This window comes from Sarcophilus harrisii, chromosome 3, assembly GCF_902635505.1.
Source record: "Sarcophilus harrisii chromosome 3, mSarHar1.11, whole genome shotgun sequence".
NCBI lineage: Eukaryota > Metazoa > Chordata > Mammalia > Dasyuromorphia > Dasyuridae > Sarcophilus > Sarcophilus harrisii.
In genome coordinates, this window is record NC_045428.1 from 192,600,927 (window position 1) to 192,620,194 (window position 19,268).

Consider the following 19,268-nt stretch of genomic DNA (forward strand, 5'->3'; position numbering starts at 1 on the left):
GTGTGAAAAGTAGACAGTCCCCAATCACTATTCAGAAAACAGCTCGGGGGCTTTGCATATGCATGGTATCTGCGAAATGGGAGGAGAGCCAATCCAGCCATTCTAGCAACCCACTCACTGGTGAGAGGCCTTGTCAAGGCATCCCTGCTTATACGCAACTATGTTGTCACACTCAGGCGATTCCTTTCCCATGTCATGTATCACTGCTTCTTGCTCAACAAGAGCATTTTGCAATGTGACAAAAAAAACTTACTGTGCACCAAAGGTCAAGGTGGCCTCTGTACTCCCTCTCAGCAGGGTCCCATACCCTAGCACAGTAAGTTCTTGATAAATATTTGATTTTTGAATCTTATGTGACTGAAGTTTTGTGGATGAGTGACTAGAACAGAAAATGATGTCTTCAGCAGAAATTGAGAATTTAGGAAAGATAGATTTTTGGAGAGAAGATGACTTAAGTTTTATATTTGTTGACATTGAGATATTGGCTAACCTATAATCACTTGGCCAGGAACTAAGTGGGGAAATCATTAGGCCTAGAAGTATAGATTTGGGAGTCTTCTAATTAGGAATGAGTTGATTGCTTATTCATTGCATAGAACATTATTTTTATACACAGCCATTCTGTCCTTTCTGATGTCTTCAAAATTGGAAAAGGCAAATAATGGCACTTATCCTGGGTTAGGGATCATAGGATATGGAGAAGAAGAAAGGTCTTTAAAAGTAGAAGAGCATGTATGATTTAAATATCTAACTGTGGGTAAAAGCTATGTGATGAGAAGGAAGTGAAGCCAGAAAAATGAGCAATATGATCAGTAAATAAGGAAGGATCTAAGACTTGAAGTCAAGAAAAAAGCAAAAGTCAAAAGAGCTCAAAAAGGTTAAATAAGCATGTGAAGGTGGCTGTTGATAAAAAGGATTATGTCCAATATAAGTAATTTCAGAATTTATGATTTTAAAAGTAGAACAGTTTGACGATGGTAAAGCCTAAGATATGGTCATCCAGGTAGTTAACTGAAGTAGAGCTGACATAGAATAAATCACAGAAGTTGAAGAGGTAAGGAACTGTTCTGAATAAGTTTGTTGAATGGTAACAGGGTACCAGATGGAGAGACAGTGAAGGAAGTAGGAGAACATGTTGCAAATTGTTAAATTGTGGGGGACTGAAGAATTTTCACGAGGGAGAATATTTTCTCTAGAAGGAGTAAATAAGCATGGAGGGAAAAGTGCAATAAGATCCTAGAGAGATATTGGGAGAATGTTCTGAAGGCAGAGCTACAAGACCACAGAGGCAACAAATCCATAAGGCCAGACATGAAAAATGTAATCTCTGAGCTAAAGATTAAAAAAGTGTGTGTTGGCAAGAGATACAAAGAGAAATTCCATTCAGAATAACTGTCGACAGCATAAAATATTTGGGAATCTATCTACCAAAGGAAAGTAAGGAATTATATGAGCAAAATTACAAAAAACTTTCCATACAAATAAAGTCAGACTTAAACAATTGGAAAAATATTAAGTGCTCCTGGATAGGTCGAGCGAATATAATAAAGATGACAATACTTCCTAAACTAATCTATTTATTTAGTGCTATACCAATCAGACTTCCAAGAAAATATTTTAATGATCTAGAAAAAATAACAACAAAATTCATATGGAATAATAAAAGGTCAAGAATCTCAAAAGAATTAATGAAAAAAAAATCAAATGAAGGTGGCCTAGCTGTACCTGATCTAAAACTATATTATAAAGCAGCAGTCACCAAAACCATTTGGTATTGGCTAAGAAATAGATTAGTTGATCAGTGGAACAGGTTAGGTTCACAAGACAGAAAAGTCAACTATAGCAATCTAGTGTTTGACAAATCCAAAGATCCTAACTTTTGGGATAAGAATTCATTATTTGACAAAAACTGCTGGGATAACTTGAAATTAGTATGGTAGAAATTAGGCATGGACCCACACTTAACACCATATACCAAGATAAGATCAAATTGGGTGCATGATTTAGGCATAAAGAACGAGATTATAAACAAATTGGAGGAACATAGGATAGTTTATCTCTCAGACTTGTGGAGGAGGAAGAAATTTGTGACTAAAGATGAACCAGAGACCATTATTGATCACAAAATAGAAAATTTTGATTACATCAAATTAAAAAGCTTCTGGTCAAACAAAACTAATGTAAACAAGATTAGAAGGGAAGCCACAAACTGGGAAAACATCTTCACAGTTAAAGGTTCTGATAAAGGCCTCATTTCCAAAATATATAGAGAACTGACTCTAATTTATAAGAAACCAAGCCATTCTCCAATTGATAAATGGTCAAAGGATATGAACAGACAATTTTCAGATGATGAAATTGAAATTATTACCACTCATATGAAAGTGTTCCAAATCATTATTAATCAGAGAAATGCAAATTAAGACAACTCTGAGATACCACTACACACCTGTCAGATTGGCTAAGATGACAGGAAAAAATAATGATGATTGTTGGAGGGAATGCAGGAAAACTGGGACACTGATACATTGTTGCTGGAGTTGTGAACGAATCCAACCATTCTGGAGAGCAATCTGGAATTATGCCCAAAAAGTTATCAAACTGTGCATACCCTTTGATCCAGCAGTGTTTCTATTGGGCTTATACCCCAAAGAGATACTAAAGAAGGGAAAGGGACCAGTATGTGCCAAAATGTTTGTGGCAGCCCTGTTTGTAGTGGCTAGAAGCTGGAAACTGAGTAGATGCCCATCAATTGGAAAATGGTTGGGTAAACTGTGGTATATGAATGTTATGGAATATTATTGTTCTATAAGAAATGACCAGCAGGATGAATACAGAGAGGCTTGGAGAGAATTACATGAACTGATGCTAAGTGAAATGAGCAGAACCAGGAGATCATTATATACTTCAACAACTATACTGTATGAAGATGTAATCTGATGGAAGTGGATTTCTTTGACAAAGAGACCTAATTGAGTTTCAATTGATCAACGATGGACAGAAGCAGCTACACCCAAAGAAAAAAACACTGGGAAATGAATGTAAACTGTGTGTATTTTTGTTTTTCTTCCTGGGTTATTTCTACCTTCTGAATCCAATTCTCCCTGTGCAACAAGAAAACTGTTTGGGTCTGCACACATACATTGTATCTAGGATATACTAGGACATATCCAACATATATAGGACTGCTTGCTATCTAGGGGTGAGGGTGGAGGGTGGGAGGGAAAAATCAGAACAGAAGTGAGTGCAAGGGATAATGTTGTAAAAAAAAATTACCCTGGCATGGATTCTGTCATTAAAAAGTTACTATAATAAAATAAATAAATAAATAAAAACAAAAAGTGTGTGTTGGGGAAACTGAGGGAAGGCAGAAGGGAAGGGCTGCATGGAATAAGGTCAAAAAATTTCCCAGGGAGAATGAAGAAGCATGAATGTGGCAATTGGCAATTTGTCTTTCCAAAGTAATAGTTCCAAGATAGCATCCTCTTTTATGTCAGAGCCATGTTAACTACTTCACTCCTTACTCAACTACAAGTTATGGTCATTTTTCACTTAACAGCAAGCTAGGCAGGTATAGGTATTGGACAGCAACAAGCTTTGAGAAAATACAGTATAATTGAAAGGATTTACATTTAAAGGTGGGAAAGTATTTGAGTGATGAGAGCTAAGAATATTCCAATTCCTTCTTATTTTGTTTTATAAGAGACACAAGGGAAAAGGTGTTTGAGTATTAGAGAGAATAATGATGGATCTCAAATCATCAAGTGGAGGCAAGATCTGTTAATTGTGAGATAGTAAGAATGTAAAAAGAGAACTTATTGGGGACGGTGAAAGGAAGGAAATGGAAGAACAAGAAGGATGGAATTGGTGATGGTGGAGGGCAAGGTGTAGAAACAGTAGTACAATTTTTTCCTTGAATTGACATTTAAATAATTGAGTTTGTTTTAAATATCTGACAAATAATAAATAGTTTTGAAAGCCATAAGTCATTACAGAAAAAAAAACAAATCATATTTCTGCTCAGATATAAATAAAACTACTTCATCTTTGAATTTCAATAATCTGTTTAAACTTCACCCTCTTAAGAGCTTCCTTTCCTCTGCCTGATAATAAGCTGCTGGACTTGATCATTACTAATTTCAGAAATTCTTTTGGAAATGGTATTATTTGATAAAGTTTTATCCCCATACTTTTTCCCATGGACTATTTCTCACATTTTAATAGCAACAGTAACACAAGGGCCTCCTATCTTATAGGGCTTTTTTATTTTTTGAAGTTAAATAAGAAGTTTCATAAGATGCAATTAAATACATTTTGTTGGTAGTAACACCTTTCTCAAAACATTTTTTTCCTTTACTTGAAGATTTTAAAAGTCAAAACATTCCTTTGATTTATTATAATACACCACATGCTTGAGATTAAGATTTTAGGTTGGTTGGTTTTATTCTCTCTGCAGCCAAAACTTCATTACATATTATGCAAAGAAATATTTCCACACCAACATCATTATTACAACTAATTCCATATTGCAAAAATGATTCAACATATTTTGTTTTCCTTGTCAATTTAGCTGTACTACAACCTAATAGCGAGGATTCTACCACATTGTCATCACCTCTTCTATCTAAATTTAGCTAGTTCTCCATGATAAAAAATGCTTTTGTCCTAAAATATAAATGTTGCTAATAATTTTCCAAATAAATTCCAACTTCAGTTTATGAAATTATATTTGTACTTGATTTTAAAAATTGATATTCATACTTACCTATACATACAGAAGTAATGGTGGGAGAAATATTATTAAAGGACTTTTGTCTTGCTACAGTTAAATATGTTTGTTTCTGTAAAAGGAGGAGATAACAGCAATTTTAAAAATCAAATATTCTAACACAATACAATTTGACACGTGGTTAAGAATGACAGTAGGAAAGTAAATCTATTTTCCACAATTAAGCTATCATATTTCTGTTCATTGATATTGCATGGTATGACAGCATGCACTGTGTAAAGTACATATGTTGTGTGTCCAGAACCAAAGCTTACAGTGAAGTCACACAATTTAAGATGGGCAAGTGCTGCCAGAAATACCTCGAATTCATTATGAATTTTATTTTGAATAAATTTTGATCACTGTGTGTTCACTGTGTTTTACTGTTGCCAAATTTTTCACTTCTCCCCATAGGAAGTTACACGACCCCACTGTTTAAGAAACTTGATCTAGAGAATGATGACCAAGATAATGTGGGAGTCTCTTGACAATATAAAAGGATCAATTGAAGATTCTTAAGAATTGTTTAGCTTGGAGAAAGGAAGACTTAAGAGCATGAATTTTGTCTTCAAATATTTTAAAAACGTCATATTAGAAAGAGGGATTAAACATTTTTCTTGGTTCTAGATCAGAACTAGCCTAAAAATGTTAATTTAGGCTTAATATGAGGAAAATTTCTCAATTAGTCCCAAGATTATAATTAATATCTTGTATCTAATGTGGTAGAAGCTACCAGGTGGCTTCAAATGGCATCTTGTTTATGGGCTTTATTTTGTTTTACAGGCAAGTATTGTATCTTATCTGTATACATGACACTTTGATGTCCCCTATTTGAGAATAAATTAAATTGGAGTTTAATAAATCATTATTCTGCTTCTCTCTTTTTCTAGAGTCCAGTAACAGGACTGCTATCAGCCAGCCATGAACAAAAAGATGCCTGGGTTAGAGACAATATCTATAGCATCTTGGCAGTGTGGGGTCTTGGAATGGCATATCGGAAAAATGCAGATCGGGATGAAGATAAGGCTAAAGCATATGAATTAGAACAGGTAATGATTGGTTGTGAACCTGTAATTAGATTTGGGCTAAGGCTATTAATGTAGTAATTGATTTTCATACCAAAAATTTTCAACAAATTGATCATTTTAAATAATTAATGGTTTGTGTGATTCCCCCAAATTTCTTCTCCTTCTGACTACTCCCCATTTTTTATCATGTTTTTCCTTTGGCTAGTGCCAATTGTATTTTTCACTTTTGGAGGCTCTTTTTCCTTAGTGCATCCAAAAGCTCAAAAAGAATGTGGAAATAAATAATACCAAATATATGCCCAATAAATCCTTATTTTAAAAAAAAGTGTCAGAATTTACTTACAGACAAGATACAACAACTATGCAAAGAAATGTGGTAAAAATAAACTCCTGAAAGTAATGGAAGCATGAGAGTAATTTCATCTAAGCTTCACTTCAAAAGTCATTTGCTACAGTTTGTACCTAAACAGGAGTTCCTTCCCTGATATCCATTGGTTATCCATCTTTCATTTGAAGGTTTCCATCTATTGGAAGGGAACCTACACTTTTGTGAGAAAATTTTTTCTCTTTTTCGAAAGTTCTAATTCTTTTTGATAATCACAATATTATCTTTTTTCTATATCTACATTTCCTTTCTATTTGCCACTTTGCTCCCTATTTTCCATTTCTGATTTTGTTTCCAAACTTCTTAACACTACTAAAGGAAATCACACAATCATATCATGGTCCACAACAAATTCATGTTTTCTATTTTCAAAAGACTCATTGCTTTTATTCTTCTCTGATCAAATCTCTGTCATTTATAGTTCCAAATCTTCCCCCCCCCCCCCGTTTATTATACCACATCCCCTGGATCCCTCACGTATTTCACAGAGAAAATGAACCAATTGTGAAATTTCTTGTTCTTGAAATCTCATCTTTATTTAATCATCCCTTCTTTAGTGTAGTCTCTGAAGGAGTTGCCTTTTCAACGCCAGCTCCTCCCCTTCTGTCTTTGATTCTACCTCTTTTTGTCTTTTCCTGTAGCTTTCACCATCATTCACCTCTTCCTCTTGGAACCCTGGCTTCTGATGTGACACTCGGTAACTTGCCCTAGGTAAAATTCTATATGCCTCGGTTTTCTTAACTGTAAAATGAAGGGAAGAGAAAAAGCACTTATCCCACAGATCAAATTGGATCAAATGTTAGGATCAGATGGGAAAATAATTGTGAAGTGCTTAGCGTAGTGCTTGACACAGAGTAAGTAAGTGCTATATAAATGTTGGTGGTTATTTATTACTCTTACATACTCATCCTGTGAGATTCTTCTTCATGTCCTTCCACAAGGTCACTTAATAGGAATCCAGTTGAAGTTCTTGAAGTTCCTTTATATCTCCTCACATCACAAGAATACCAATAGAGCACTCTGGCCAACCTTATTCATCCCTCATGTGATGAATAAACTTCCTTTTTCTGTCATACTGTACAGTTGCTTTTATGACTTCTTTTGTTCTTGTTACATTAGTTACATATTGCAGTTTTTCATAACTACTGTGCACATCTTCATTGTTCATGATAATTCATTTTAATTATTTGGGATTTATACATAGAATATAACAATCCCCAAATAATTAAAATGAATTATTAAAAAATCTGGACTTTTATTTTCCTGAGAAGCTTGGAGTCATTAAAGGAATCATTAAAATTGCCATTCCTGAAGGTAATCCAACCAGCTTTCTTCCTGTCCATTACCCACCTGTACTATCTAATCCAGATATATACATAAATACAGGCATACTTTGTGTTATTGTTCTTAGTAGATATTGAGCTTTTTTCAGTTTTATACAATATTGAAAAAAATGTCAGTACCATTTTTCTAAGAACATGCTCACATTGTCATTGTGTCACATTTTGTTAATTCTCTCTCTCTCTCTCTCTCTCTCTCTCTCTCTCTTTTTTTTTTTTTTTTTTTTTTTTTTTGCTGAGGCAATTGGGATAAAGTGACTTGCCAGGGTCACACAGCTAGGAAGTGTTAAGTGTCTGAGACCAGATTTGAACTCAAGTCCTCCTGACTTCAGGACTGGTGCTCTATCCACTGCACCACCTAGCTGCCCCTACATTTTGGTAATTCTCAAAATATTTCAAACTTTTTCATTAAACTATATCTATTGTAGTGATATGTGATCAGTGATCTTTTATGTTTTGGGATACCATGAACCATGCCCATATAAATGGGTGAACTTAATCATTAAATATATGATTTCTCACTGCTCCATTGACAAACTATTCCATTCTGTCTTCCTCTCCCTAAGTTTCCTTATTCCCTGAGTTGCAACAATATTGAAATTAGGGCACTTAATAACGCCACAAAAGCCCTTAAGTGTTCAAGTGAAAGGAAAAGTCAATTGATATAGCAAAGTAACTGCTTATTTTAAGTAACTTAAGCAAAGTAACTGCTAATTGCCACCCTAATCTTTAGCAATCACTACTCTATTCAGTCAGTAGCCATCAGCATTTGGGCAAGACCCTCCACCAGCAAAAGATAATACAAATTGATGAGGGCTTAGATGATGGTTGGAATATTTTTTTTAGCAGTAAAGTATTTCTTAAATTATTATTTTTTGGACATAATATTGTTGCACATATTGAATAAACTATAGTCTAACTATGACTTTCATGTACACTAGGAAACCAAAAAAAAAATTGTGTGACTTGCTTTATTGTACTATTTTATTACAGTGATATGGAATGGAACCTGCTAATTAATATCTCCAAGTATACTTGTACATCATACATGAGTGTTAATATAAACATGTGTATGTTTGTATGTGTGTACTAGCACACATAGGCATATATACATGTATTTACACACACACACACACACACACACACACACACAGATACTGTTACATGAGACTGACAACTTCCTCATTCTCCATTTTTCCTGATCTTTCTGATTGATCTGAGACCTCAGGCCTTTGTGCTGCTTAGCTAACTAATGGAAAAGTACCTCTGGGGTCACATCTCTCCTGAGACTCTTGGAACCTGCCACAAGCCATTTAAAAGACTGCGTCTTCCTTCATCTGTTTTAGACCTAAATTATTCTGCCTGTCATTGATTGACCCAAGTCCCAGCCCAAGCCTCATTTGATCATTGTTTCGGCTCTTTTGGTTCTAGGTGAGAGTTAAATAGCAATTGTTTCTGTTTTGTTCAGAAACCCTGAGGATCTTCCCTTCCCAGATGGCTTTTTTTTTTTTTTTTTTGACTAGGTAATAGAGGCCATTCTCTGTCTGTCTCTTTTCTTACCTTGCCTTAATCATAATGGGAATTGCCTCAAAACGAGGCCCATTAAAGATCTTAGCTTAAAAAGGCCAAGGTCTCTCACTGTGTGCAGGACCATCTCCTTTCATCCTGATTGATCTGTATCTTGTCACTGGGCTCACATGGTTTTGAAGGAGAAAATGAGGCTGATGACTTTGAACAGGCCTCCCTCGTTTAAATCCAACTCACTTGCAAGTCATGACATCACCTTCCCAATATCATCAAAAAGAGAACAAATAACACAACATCTTTTTCCCCCACTTCTGTACTGTTTAGATAACCATATTAGGATCTATAGGTTCTATGCATATAGTCTCTTTTTCATCTCTGACTATAGAAGCTTATTACAAAACATTTAGGGTGCAATTGTAGCTAAATATAGGAAGCAGTATTAATAGGGTTATTGTGTTTTGTTTTGTTTTTTTCTATTCATGTTGAGGAAAATCTCATTAATTCCTCTCATCACTTTCAATTCACTCCAAAATGAACTTTACCTCATATGGAAAAAGGAATAGGTCACTAAATAGATATTTAAAAGTTCAATAATTTTGTAAAGTGTGATTTAGCTTTTTTTACCAACAAAGGTCAGAAAACTCTATGCATTAGGCTGTCTTCCTGAGGTTCTGTGACATAGAACATTCATCACCTGGTGGCTGATTTTTCTTTTAATGAACTTTTTCAAATTTAGCCAGTCTGGTCAGTGGTCAACAGACATAATCTGTGCCTGGACCATATTCATACTATTACTACTAGCTATTACATGCAAGCCTTAATAATAAAACATTTTGGGAACATCGTAAGCTCTAGAAGTATAATGGTTTCTTTTTTTGGACACTTGTATATAATTGCCCATTGGTATCATGCATATATAACAGTGTTTGTAAGAAGTGAATGATCTAATTATTGCTATTTAATAATTCCAGTCTTTTCTGACTCTTTATGATCCCATTTCGGGGTTTTCTTGGCAAAGATACTGTAGAAGTTTACCATTTTTTTCTCCAGCTCCTTTTATAGATGAGGAAACTGAGGCAAAGTTAAGTGACTGGCACAAGATCACACAGCTAGTGCGTGTCTGAGGCTAGATTTCAACTCATGAAGATGAGTATGATTCCAAGCCTATTGCTCTATTTACTGTACTACTTAGTTGTCCAGATAATCTAATATACAGACAGTTTTTACTTTACATTTTCCACAGACTTCTGTGTAAGGTTTTTATATAACCTGAATTTTCTGCTGGATGTGGGGAAGGGCTTTGAAGGCAGGCAGGCAAAGAGAAACTGGCAGGAGGGGGCCAGCACATGGCAAAGCAAGGAGTAGGCATGAAAGAAAGGCAAGAGCAGGAACAGGGCTGACTGTATAAGGGCCTGGCTGGATCTGGAAGGAAGAACGTGCTGGGCCAAACATGGACACAGATAGGAGAGGATGTATAATACACAGAGCCAGGGACAGACACTGAGTACTGCAAATTCATGAAAGAAAGATACAGTAGGACCAAACACACGGGCATGTGGGTGGATGGGGCAAAAGTCTCCTCTCTTGGTGCCAGAGATCTTAAGCAAAGCCTCCAATTATGTGGTGTTTGCATTCATTCTTCTAATTTCACAGAGAGGGTTTTTTAAGTGAGCAGAGGGGAGACTTTGGAGTGCTGAGTCAAGAGGCAGCAGTGAGATAAAAGCAGCAGAGATAAAAGCAGAGATTACATTAAGATTAGCCTATTTGTTTAGAGGAGGATTTTTTTTGAAATGTTGATCTCTTTCAGAATTTTTTATGTAAAGTAGAGCTTGCATAAAGCAAACTTATATAAAAAAAAGAATTGTCTGTACCTTTGTACCAAATACTGACTTTAGAGGGAATAAGGAGGAGTGAAGGGGAAGATTAATATTGATTCAAAATTTTTCATACTATTATTTGTAATTACAAAATATTGGAACTAGCCCAATCATCAAATAATGCAAATTGTTAAATGAATTCAAGCATACTGATGTAATGAAATACTATGATTCCTTTAAGATAAAAAAAATGAAAAAAATGAAAATATTTTTATAAAATAATGCAAATCTAAAAAATCAGGACCAGAAGATTAGCTTTTATGGTTGTTACCCTCTTCTTAGTACTCTCCCTCCAAAAATGCCTGTACTTATTGTATTTTACTTTGTATAGGTGAGGGCAGAATTTTTATTTTTGTCACTATATCCCTAACACTTGATATAGAGAGAGCACTTAATAAATATTTGTAAATTGATGAATTGAATATGTAAGAGGAAAAACTAATGGGAATGACTAGCCTGGTAATCTTGATTAAGACTGAAGAAATGTTTGAAAGGATAACATTTCACAATAAATATATGAAACAAGTAGAGGATATGACCTGATACATAGTAGGTACTTAATAAGTGCTGATTGCTTAATTAATTGATTGATATAATCCTATTTCTGATTTGTTTGTTTGTTTTTTCCAGAATGTTGTGAAACTGATGAGGGGTCTCCTTCAATGTATGATGAGGCAGGTAATTGGAAAACTCATATATATTTATTTTTATAAGTCACTTTAGCTTGAATTTCATAGTATTGTTATTCAGAAGCTGAAATTTTCTGAGACTGAATTTTTCTTTGGCTCTTCACAGTGTCTTTTTTTTTTAATAATTTGTTATAAAATAAAAAGGTGGGTTTTTTTAAACCATGTTATGCTTTATTTTTTGTTTAAAAACATCATTTCCAAAACAACTTAAGAAAATACAGGTTAGGTAATAAGGGGGATGGAGATGATATATGAGACCATTCCTGCCCTCAGAGAACTTAATATTTAGGTATAAAAAATAGTTGATTGGATTATTTTCATTTATGAGTTTAGCATAAGAAGCTAAAATGCGTTGAATTTTGTTCATAGAAAATATAATATTCAGAAAAAAATAGAAAACATTCTAATAGATAGACTGCTAAATGTAGAGTTGTAAAGACCAAGTTACCCTGTATACCTTAGAATCAGCTGGAGTCAGGATAAGCAAAAGTCTTTGGTCTTTATTCTTGGTCTTTAGGGGTAGAAGTTAATTGGATGGATGCAGGACTTCCACGACCTTCTTCCTCCTCTACCGCCAAAGTGACTCTGGCTTGTCTTACTTCACCCCCTAATCCTTCCCACAATTCTCTGTATACACCAAAAGATTGAATCAGCACAGAATAGTGGGAAGGGCTATTTTTCCAAGCATGTGCTAATAGAGTATTGTCCAATCAGTAATTAGCCTTAAGTGCTCCATTGTCCGACCTCAGTGCATCAACTCAGAGTTTCAGCCCTTTATATAGAGTCAAGAACCACAGGTTTCTATCCCTTTTTCTGATATTTTGTTGTTGTAGGTGAGGTGAGAGTGAATAATGTTGAGCTATACTTTATCTTTCTTAGGTGGATAAAGTTGAGAAGTTTAAGAATACTCAGAGCACCAAGGACAGCTTGCATGCCAAATACAGTACTGCCACCTGTGGCACTGTGGTTGGTGATGACCAGTGGGGACATTTACAAGTTGATGCTACTTCCTTATTTTTATTATTTCTAGCACAGATGACTGCTTCAGGTAAGTAAAGCTTATAGAATTATACATGTAACAGAAAACAAGTAATAAATTAACTGAATTGGGACTTGTTGAATTGTGTAATGTTCTTATATGGTTTTCTGGAGGTCTTGGAGCAGCCTTCTTTTCAGTAGAGAATAGCCACAAGAATAGCCAGGTGTTAAAGTTCAAATCCTTTATTATCTCCTTCATAATCTAGTTTCCTTGCCTGGAGCCCGGGCTAGATTTCTTAGAGGCCTTCTGGAGTCTTGGTTTCAGTGGAGAAGCAAAGGAAGAGAGCCTGCCCACCACAGTGGTGTGAGATGAAGTGAATGAATCTGGCTCTGAATCCTCAAGCTTGTGCTTCAGCCTCCAGTCACCACAAAGGTGGATGATGAATTGAATCTATTTCTCCTTGGCTCCAAGAGATTGAGCTCCCGCCTCCAGTCCGCTTGTCTTCTCTGGCTCTGACTCTGGCTGAGTTTGTCCCAGTTTATATGCTCTCTTATAATTACATTATCATAGGTGTGAATCTTGTAGAACTATATTAAGTACTAAGTACATGTACTGAACTAGAGAACTATTAAGCACCATGCTAAACTAGATAACCATTGTCTTTATCAATTCCACTGACTTAGCACCTTGTAAAAATCCTTGTTTTAAGTACAAGAGTTCTGGCCCATAACAGAATTGTAAAATCACAAAATTTTACGAGTCAGAAGGAAATTTCCTATCCAATTCAGAAATCCCTTCCACAGTATCCTTGACATCATCTAACTTGTGAAAATTTCTAATGACCTTTGTTGTTGTTGTTCAATCATTTTTAGTTATATGCAAACTCTTTGTAAGGGTTTTTTTGGCAGAGATACTAGAGTGGTTTGCCATTTCCTTCTCTAGCTCATTATACAAATCAAAAAACTGAGGCAAACAGGGTTAAGTTACTTACTCAGAATCACTCAGCTAATAAGTATAAGAGGCCAGACTTGAATTCAGGAAGATGGATCTTCCTGATTCTGTCTCTTTTTCTATTTACTTTGCTACCTACTTGTCCTTTGATGACCTAAGTATTCACTAATTTACAATGTATTCTATTAACAAACATTCCTCATGTTAAACTAAAGTGTACCACCTTTGTAACTTCTGCCCTTTGGTGGTAGTTTTACTTAATAGAGAAATACAGAATAAGTCAATTCCATACTTTGTCACTTCTTTCAGACTGAAGTTTTCCAAATCCTTCAACTATTTTTAATATGATATAGTTCCTAGAATCCTATCTTTGCTGCTTATAGACTTAATCAAGTCTCAAATTGATAAAATTTAATCTAAAGATTCTTTAGATAATATAAGATTAAAGATAATCCTAGACATTGGTTAAACTCAGTCTAAAGTTGAGTAGGGTTCCTTTTCATATCCCTAATCCACTTGAGGTAGAGTGAAAGAACTCTGGATTTGGAATCAGAGGACCTTACTTTCAATTCAGTCTGGTCTGGTGTGACCTCAGTAAAGTCTTTTAACCTATCTATGCTCCATCTTCTGTGTAAAATAACGAGATGGGATAGTGACCTGCCAGCTCCAAATCAATCATTCTATGATCTCTTGTTCCTTTAAGATCTCAAGTGAGAAGAAGCTTAGCTCTCAGATAGTATATTTCATTTTTGAACAGCCTGGTTGATTGGGAAATGTTTTTTTATATAGAACTCTAATCTGCCCCTTTGCCATTTCTACCTAGTTTTGCCCCTGAAAACAGCAAATGAAATTTCATCCTTCCTGATGCCAATCCTTCAAATACTCAACGACAGTATCACATTGCCTTCTTAAACTGTCTGTTTTAGGAAGGGTAAACAAACCCAGTTCTTGTAATCATTCTATGAAATGCTTCTTCTTAGTCTCCTCACTATTCCATTTGCCTGTCTCCAGATGTATTTTATCTTGTCTATGTTATTCTTTTAAAAAATGTAGTTCCCATAGCTGTGCACAATAGTGCACGTGTGATCTTTCCAGAACAAACTATAAGGTGACTTTCACTCCTTTGTTCTGAAAACAGTCCTTGTATTAATACAATCTCAGATTGCATGGTTTGGTTTGGGGTTCAGCTTTTTGGGGAAGGGGCATTTTTTTGGTCTAACATATCTTTACAATGTAAAATTATTAAAGTTGAAACTCAGTTGTTTTGAACTCTACTTGTTATATAGACCAAAATTCCAACTCTGGTGTCAAACTATTGGCAGATCTAGCATATAGCTATTTTAAGATACCTAGATTAATTACATGAGCTAACTTCAAGCCAGAACTTCACAATTTATATTTGAGTAATTGATTTTTCATTACTTAGATTCAGGATTTTATGCTATTTTTTATTAAATCTCACCTGCCTTTTGGCCTGTCATTCCAGTCACTCCATAATCATTTTGAATCTTGTATCTGTCATCCATCATACTGCCTTATCTCTCTTCACTCCCCATCACCTGAATATTTAATAAGCAAGCCATATTTTCATCCATGTAGATATATTGCAGAGATTAAGGCCAACCTTTTCTTTCCATTGTAAAGAGTAATTGTTTGTTTTGTTTTGGTTTTTGTTTGTTTTTTTTTTCTTTTCTACAAATAATCTCTTTTTTAAAAAAGTTTTGAATTCCAAATTTTTTCCCTCCCTCCAACAAGTCTGATCATTTGTTAACTTAAATAGGATGCTGTGCTTTCAAAATAAATATCAGCATAAATGTATTGGCCATGTTCACAGCCATGGTAAACAAAATAATGTTATATGTTGAATTGCTTGTCATCTATGGGAGGGGATGGGAGAAAGGAGAGAAAATCTGAAACACAAGGTTATACAAGGGTCAGTGTTGTGAAATTATTCATGCATATGTTTTGAAAATAAAAAGCTTTATAAAAAAGATAATATTAAATATAATATTACTTAGTACTTCCATCACTGGTTTCAATTTAAAAAATGTAGAAGATATGCTTATCTTTGACAATAAAAGAGCAACCATATACCTTAATTAATGGAATTTTAATATAAGTTTTTGGCCATAACACTGAATATTATATTTCTTAATTTCATAGCAGATGCATTCAGACAAATGTGTAGAGGGCTGAAACTCTGAAAAAGTGTGCTTGAATCAGACAGCAGAGCACTTAAGGCTAATTACCTATTGGATGTGAGATAATGGCTTTATATACATATATTTAGATGAGATGGTGATATGATGGTTCTCCTCATCATTGGTGCTTGCTGAATGTTTGATAGTGACTTAATTTTAGGCAAGGATTGGAGGGCTGAAGGAGAGAAGTCAGGAGTCGCTTGGCTGCAGGACGAGAAGGAGAGAGGCTGGAGACTCTGGACTCCAGAATCCAGGATACATATTTGGCAAACTGAGTGGCAGCTTACCTGCCTCTTTCACTTCTCTCCTTAAAGATCAAGAACTTTGATTGATCCTGACTCCAGGGAGCTAGCTCAGACATTATACAAATGTCAGTTTAACACTAATTTATGTTAGTTTATGTAGTGTTTTTTTTTAATACATTTTGAAGAAGTTTAGTAAATAAACTGTCCTAGATAAAAAGATATGATTGTATTAAAAAATTAGAGCCTTATAAAGTTAGAACATTCTAAAAGTAACTTAAGCTGAATGAATGTATCTCTTATTTTTAAATAGAGCAAGTCTGTAAGACTATTTTTCCATTTTTATAAAGTATTATTTAGTGAAGCTACCTGATTGAACTTCTTGACTTAGCCTGTAATCTGTCCCTCATTGCTACTTTAAATTTTGAAATCTTTTAGGCTGCTTATTGGACAAATCTTGTGTTTGATATCCAGAGACCGTGAAACTCATTGTAGAACTAGGGTTACCTTATGTGATTGAACTTGCCAATCACCAATAGACCCTACTCTTGAAGTCACTGTAACATTTTCAGAACTTTTTTTTTTTTTTGCAAAAGGATGTAGTTTCATTTCAAAGGTTCATAAATTTAAAACTAGAAGTAACCGTCATGGTCTTTAAGTCCATCCCCCTAGAGATAAGAAAACTGATGGTCAGAGTAGCTAAGTGACTAGCTTAGAATCACAGAGCTAATAAAGGTTTTGTTAGGATTTGCTCTACTTAGGCCATATTGCCTGAAAGAGACTTTAAATCAAAAGGCTTTATAAGAAACTAAATGATTTACACAGGTTTTAAGAAGCTCCAGGGTATTTTAGATAGTTTTGAGAGAAATGAAAATAAGGATAAAATCATCCCCAAATGCACTTGTTAACCACCTGCTGCTACATGCTAGGCACTAAAAAGTAGCCTTCCAGATCTAAGTGACATAAATGGTTCTACTCTTCCTAAGTTTATTCTTTATCCTTTCTGTGATCTCCAGTCATTAGATTCCTCTCTTTTGCTCCACTCTGTCACCTCTGTCCTGAGCCTATATTCCCATTTTGTAGTCTTTATCTTATACGTAATCAGTTAACTGTGCAATGTCTTCTAACCTTGAATCCTTACCCTATTGTGTTTTTTTTTTTTTCATTCAAACCTACCTAGGGTGGAGAACCCTAGATCATCACTACCATCTGTATTCTCTGTTCCTATTCTAGAACTTATGAACACATCTGAGGGAGTTGTAAAACTTTATCTTTAAATTCACATTATCTGATTTCAGTCAGACCCTTCTGCTAAGTGGTAGTCTTGCTGTTTTACTTAGATTGTCTTCATGTAGAAAGTCTAAAGCTTTTTTTTCCACAGACCTCCTGTACTCCTCTGTCTCTCTGCCCCCCTTCTTTAACAGATCTCTCCTTGTATTTATCAAGAAAATTGAAACTACCTTTCCCAGCCCTTTTTCTTGTTGACATTTTTCCCTTCTCTATATTCTGTTTTCCAGATAAACTGAATTACTAACCATTCCCTAAACTCAACATTCTCCTCTCTTTTTGCATTTCTATTAGGTGTAATCTATACTTGGCACCTTTTATTATCTCATTCTTTCAGAATCTTGATCATCTTTAAAAAGCTTCAGGTGCTGCTTCTAAAGCTAAACTTTTTCTCATTCTGTCACTTATTAATATTATATTTCTACTCAGATTTTCTTGCATTATACCTGCTCCTTCAGGGAAATATAAGGTCCTTGAGATAGCGCACCACTTTGTCATTTTTCTCTTTGCATCCCTGGCAGTTAGAATAGTATCTTCTACATGGGTAGGCCTTTGGTAAATGTGGGCTCAGATTTACCCACATTTTGATGGGTAATATCTTTCTTTTTAATAATGCCACTGGTATTTATTTTCTTTCTCTAGGCTTACGTATTATTTTTACCCTTGATGAGGTGGCCTTCATACAGAATCTTGTTTTCTACATTGAGGCTGCATATAAAGTCGCTGTAAGTATAAATTTTGATGATCTTTTCATTTACCTCCGTAGCAGGAATAAATTTAACTTCTTAATAAGGCATAAGTTGTATAACTGTGTTCTGCCCTATTTCTGTCCTATTTTTGTATATGCTTAAAGAAGAATTAAGAAGAAAAATGTTCTCTGCTATGTCTAAAGTTCAAAGATTAATAAAATTTGGAGCTGAAAAGTACTTTAAAGGTCATAGAGCTCAACTCTCTTAATATATTTTTTCCCTTTTTATTATGTACTCAGTCACTAACAAACACAATGTAACAAATGGAAATGAAAAAGGAAAGTCAAAAGAAGGATTCTCCTTGAAGTTTTGAACTTGTATCACACCATTTAAAAAATTACATTAAATTTAGCAAGATAACAAAATTATCCTTTTTGTGTTATCTCCATATTTTTAAATGTTTTAATTAATGTTTTCTTTTTTTATATATCCATCACTAATTTTTCCCTCCCTTGTAACAAAAATTAAATTCCTATTTGTAAACAAAATAAAGTCAAGAAAAACAAATGAACAAATTATCTGAAAGTATGCCTATTTGTTTATTTAATTTCTTCCCACTCTTTTGCTTTCTGCAGAGGAAACCTTCCAATTCTGACTGCATTGATTTTGCTTAATCAGAATTATCTTTTTATCTTTATATGTGTAGTTATATATATATATATATATCATGTATCTATTCAGCATGTATTGTGACATTTCGTGTGGCATTTCTAAACCTAATTGTGGCCATATTACTTTCCAACTTTCCGAGTAACATTTATCATATTTGAGTCCTTTCTCAGTAGTTGGCTTCCTCAAGTTTATTGAGCACTGCACCAGTTTGTTTGCTTAAGGATTCTATAAACCTAATCTACTTTATTGATCAACTGTTATGGGCCAGAACTTGAAACAGGGTACTAAGTGGAATCAAGGAGACAATGATTATCTAGTTTAGCACAGTTCAGTATGATTGATTTAATCTTACAACAAATTTCCTAGTGATATAATGATTGGTTATACTCAGTGTGGAGCATATAAGCTAGGAGCCTCAGCCAGGATTCATTTGGAGAGATTCAGAGGGCAGAGAAGGCAGGAGCTCAAGCTCTCGGAACCAAGGAGAAAGATAGGCCTCTCAGAAAGCTAACTGGGCCCCAGGAAAGGAGATAAAACTTTGAAAGAGATAATAAAGGATTTGGACTTTAACCCCTGGCTACTTGTATGATAGCTGAAAGTGAACTGAACTGAAACAAAGGCTGCTCCCAGAGC

At 34.7% G+C, this 19,268-nt stretch overlaps 1 protein-coding gene across 3 annotated transcripts in view; it reads left to right on the forward strand.

Moving 5' to 3' along the window:
• PHKA2 (phosphorylase kinase regulatory subunit alpha 2) overlaps window positions 1-19,268 on the forward strand; it is a 128,479-nt gene that overhangs the window by 30,537 nt on the left and 78,674 nt on the right. For all 3 annotated transcript variants that reach the window (XM_031958910.1, XM_031958911.1, XM_031958912.1), the window contains exons 2-5: window positions 5,659-5,817; window positions 11,556-11,603; window positions 12,494-12,662; window positions 17,917-17,999. In XM_031958910.1, coding sequence (XP_031814770.1) covers window positions 5,659-5,817; window positions 11,556-11,603; window positions 12,494-12,662; window positions 17,917-17,999 — 459 coding nt within the window. The remainder of the gene's footprint in view (window positions 1-5,658; window positions 5,818-11,555; window positions 11,604-12,493; window positions 12,663-17,916; window positions 18,000-19,268) is intronic.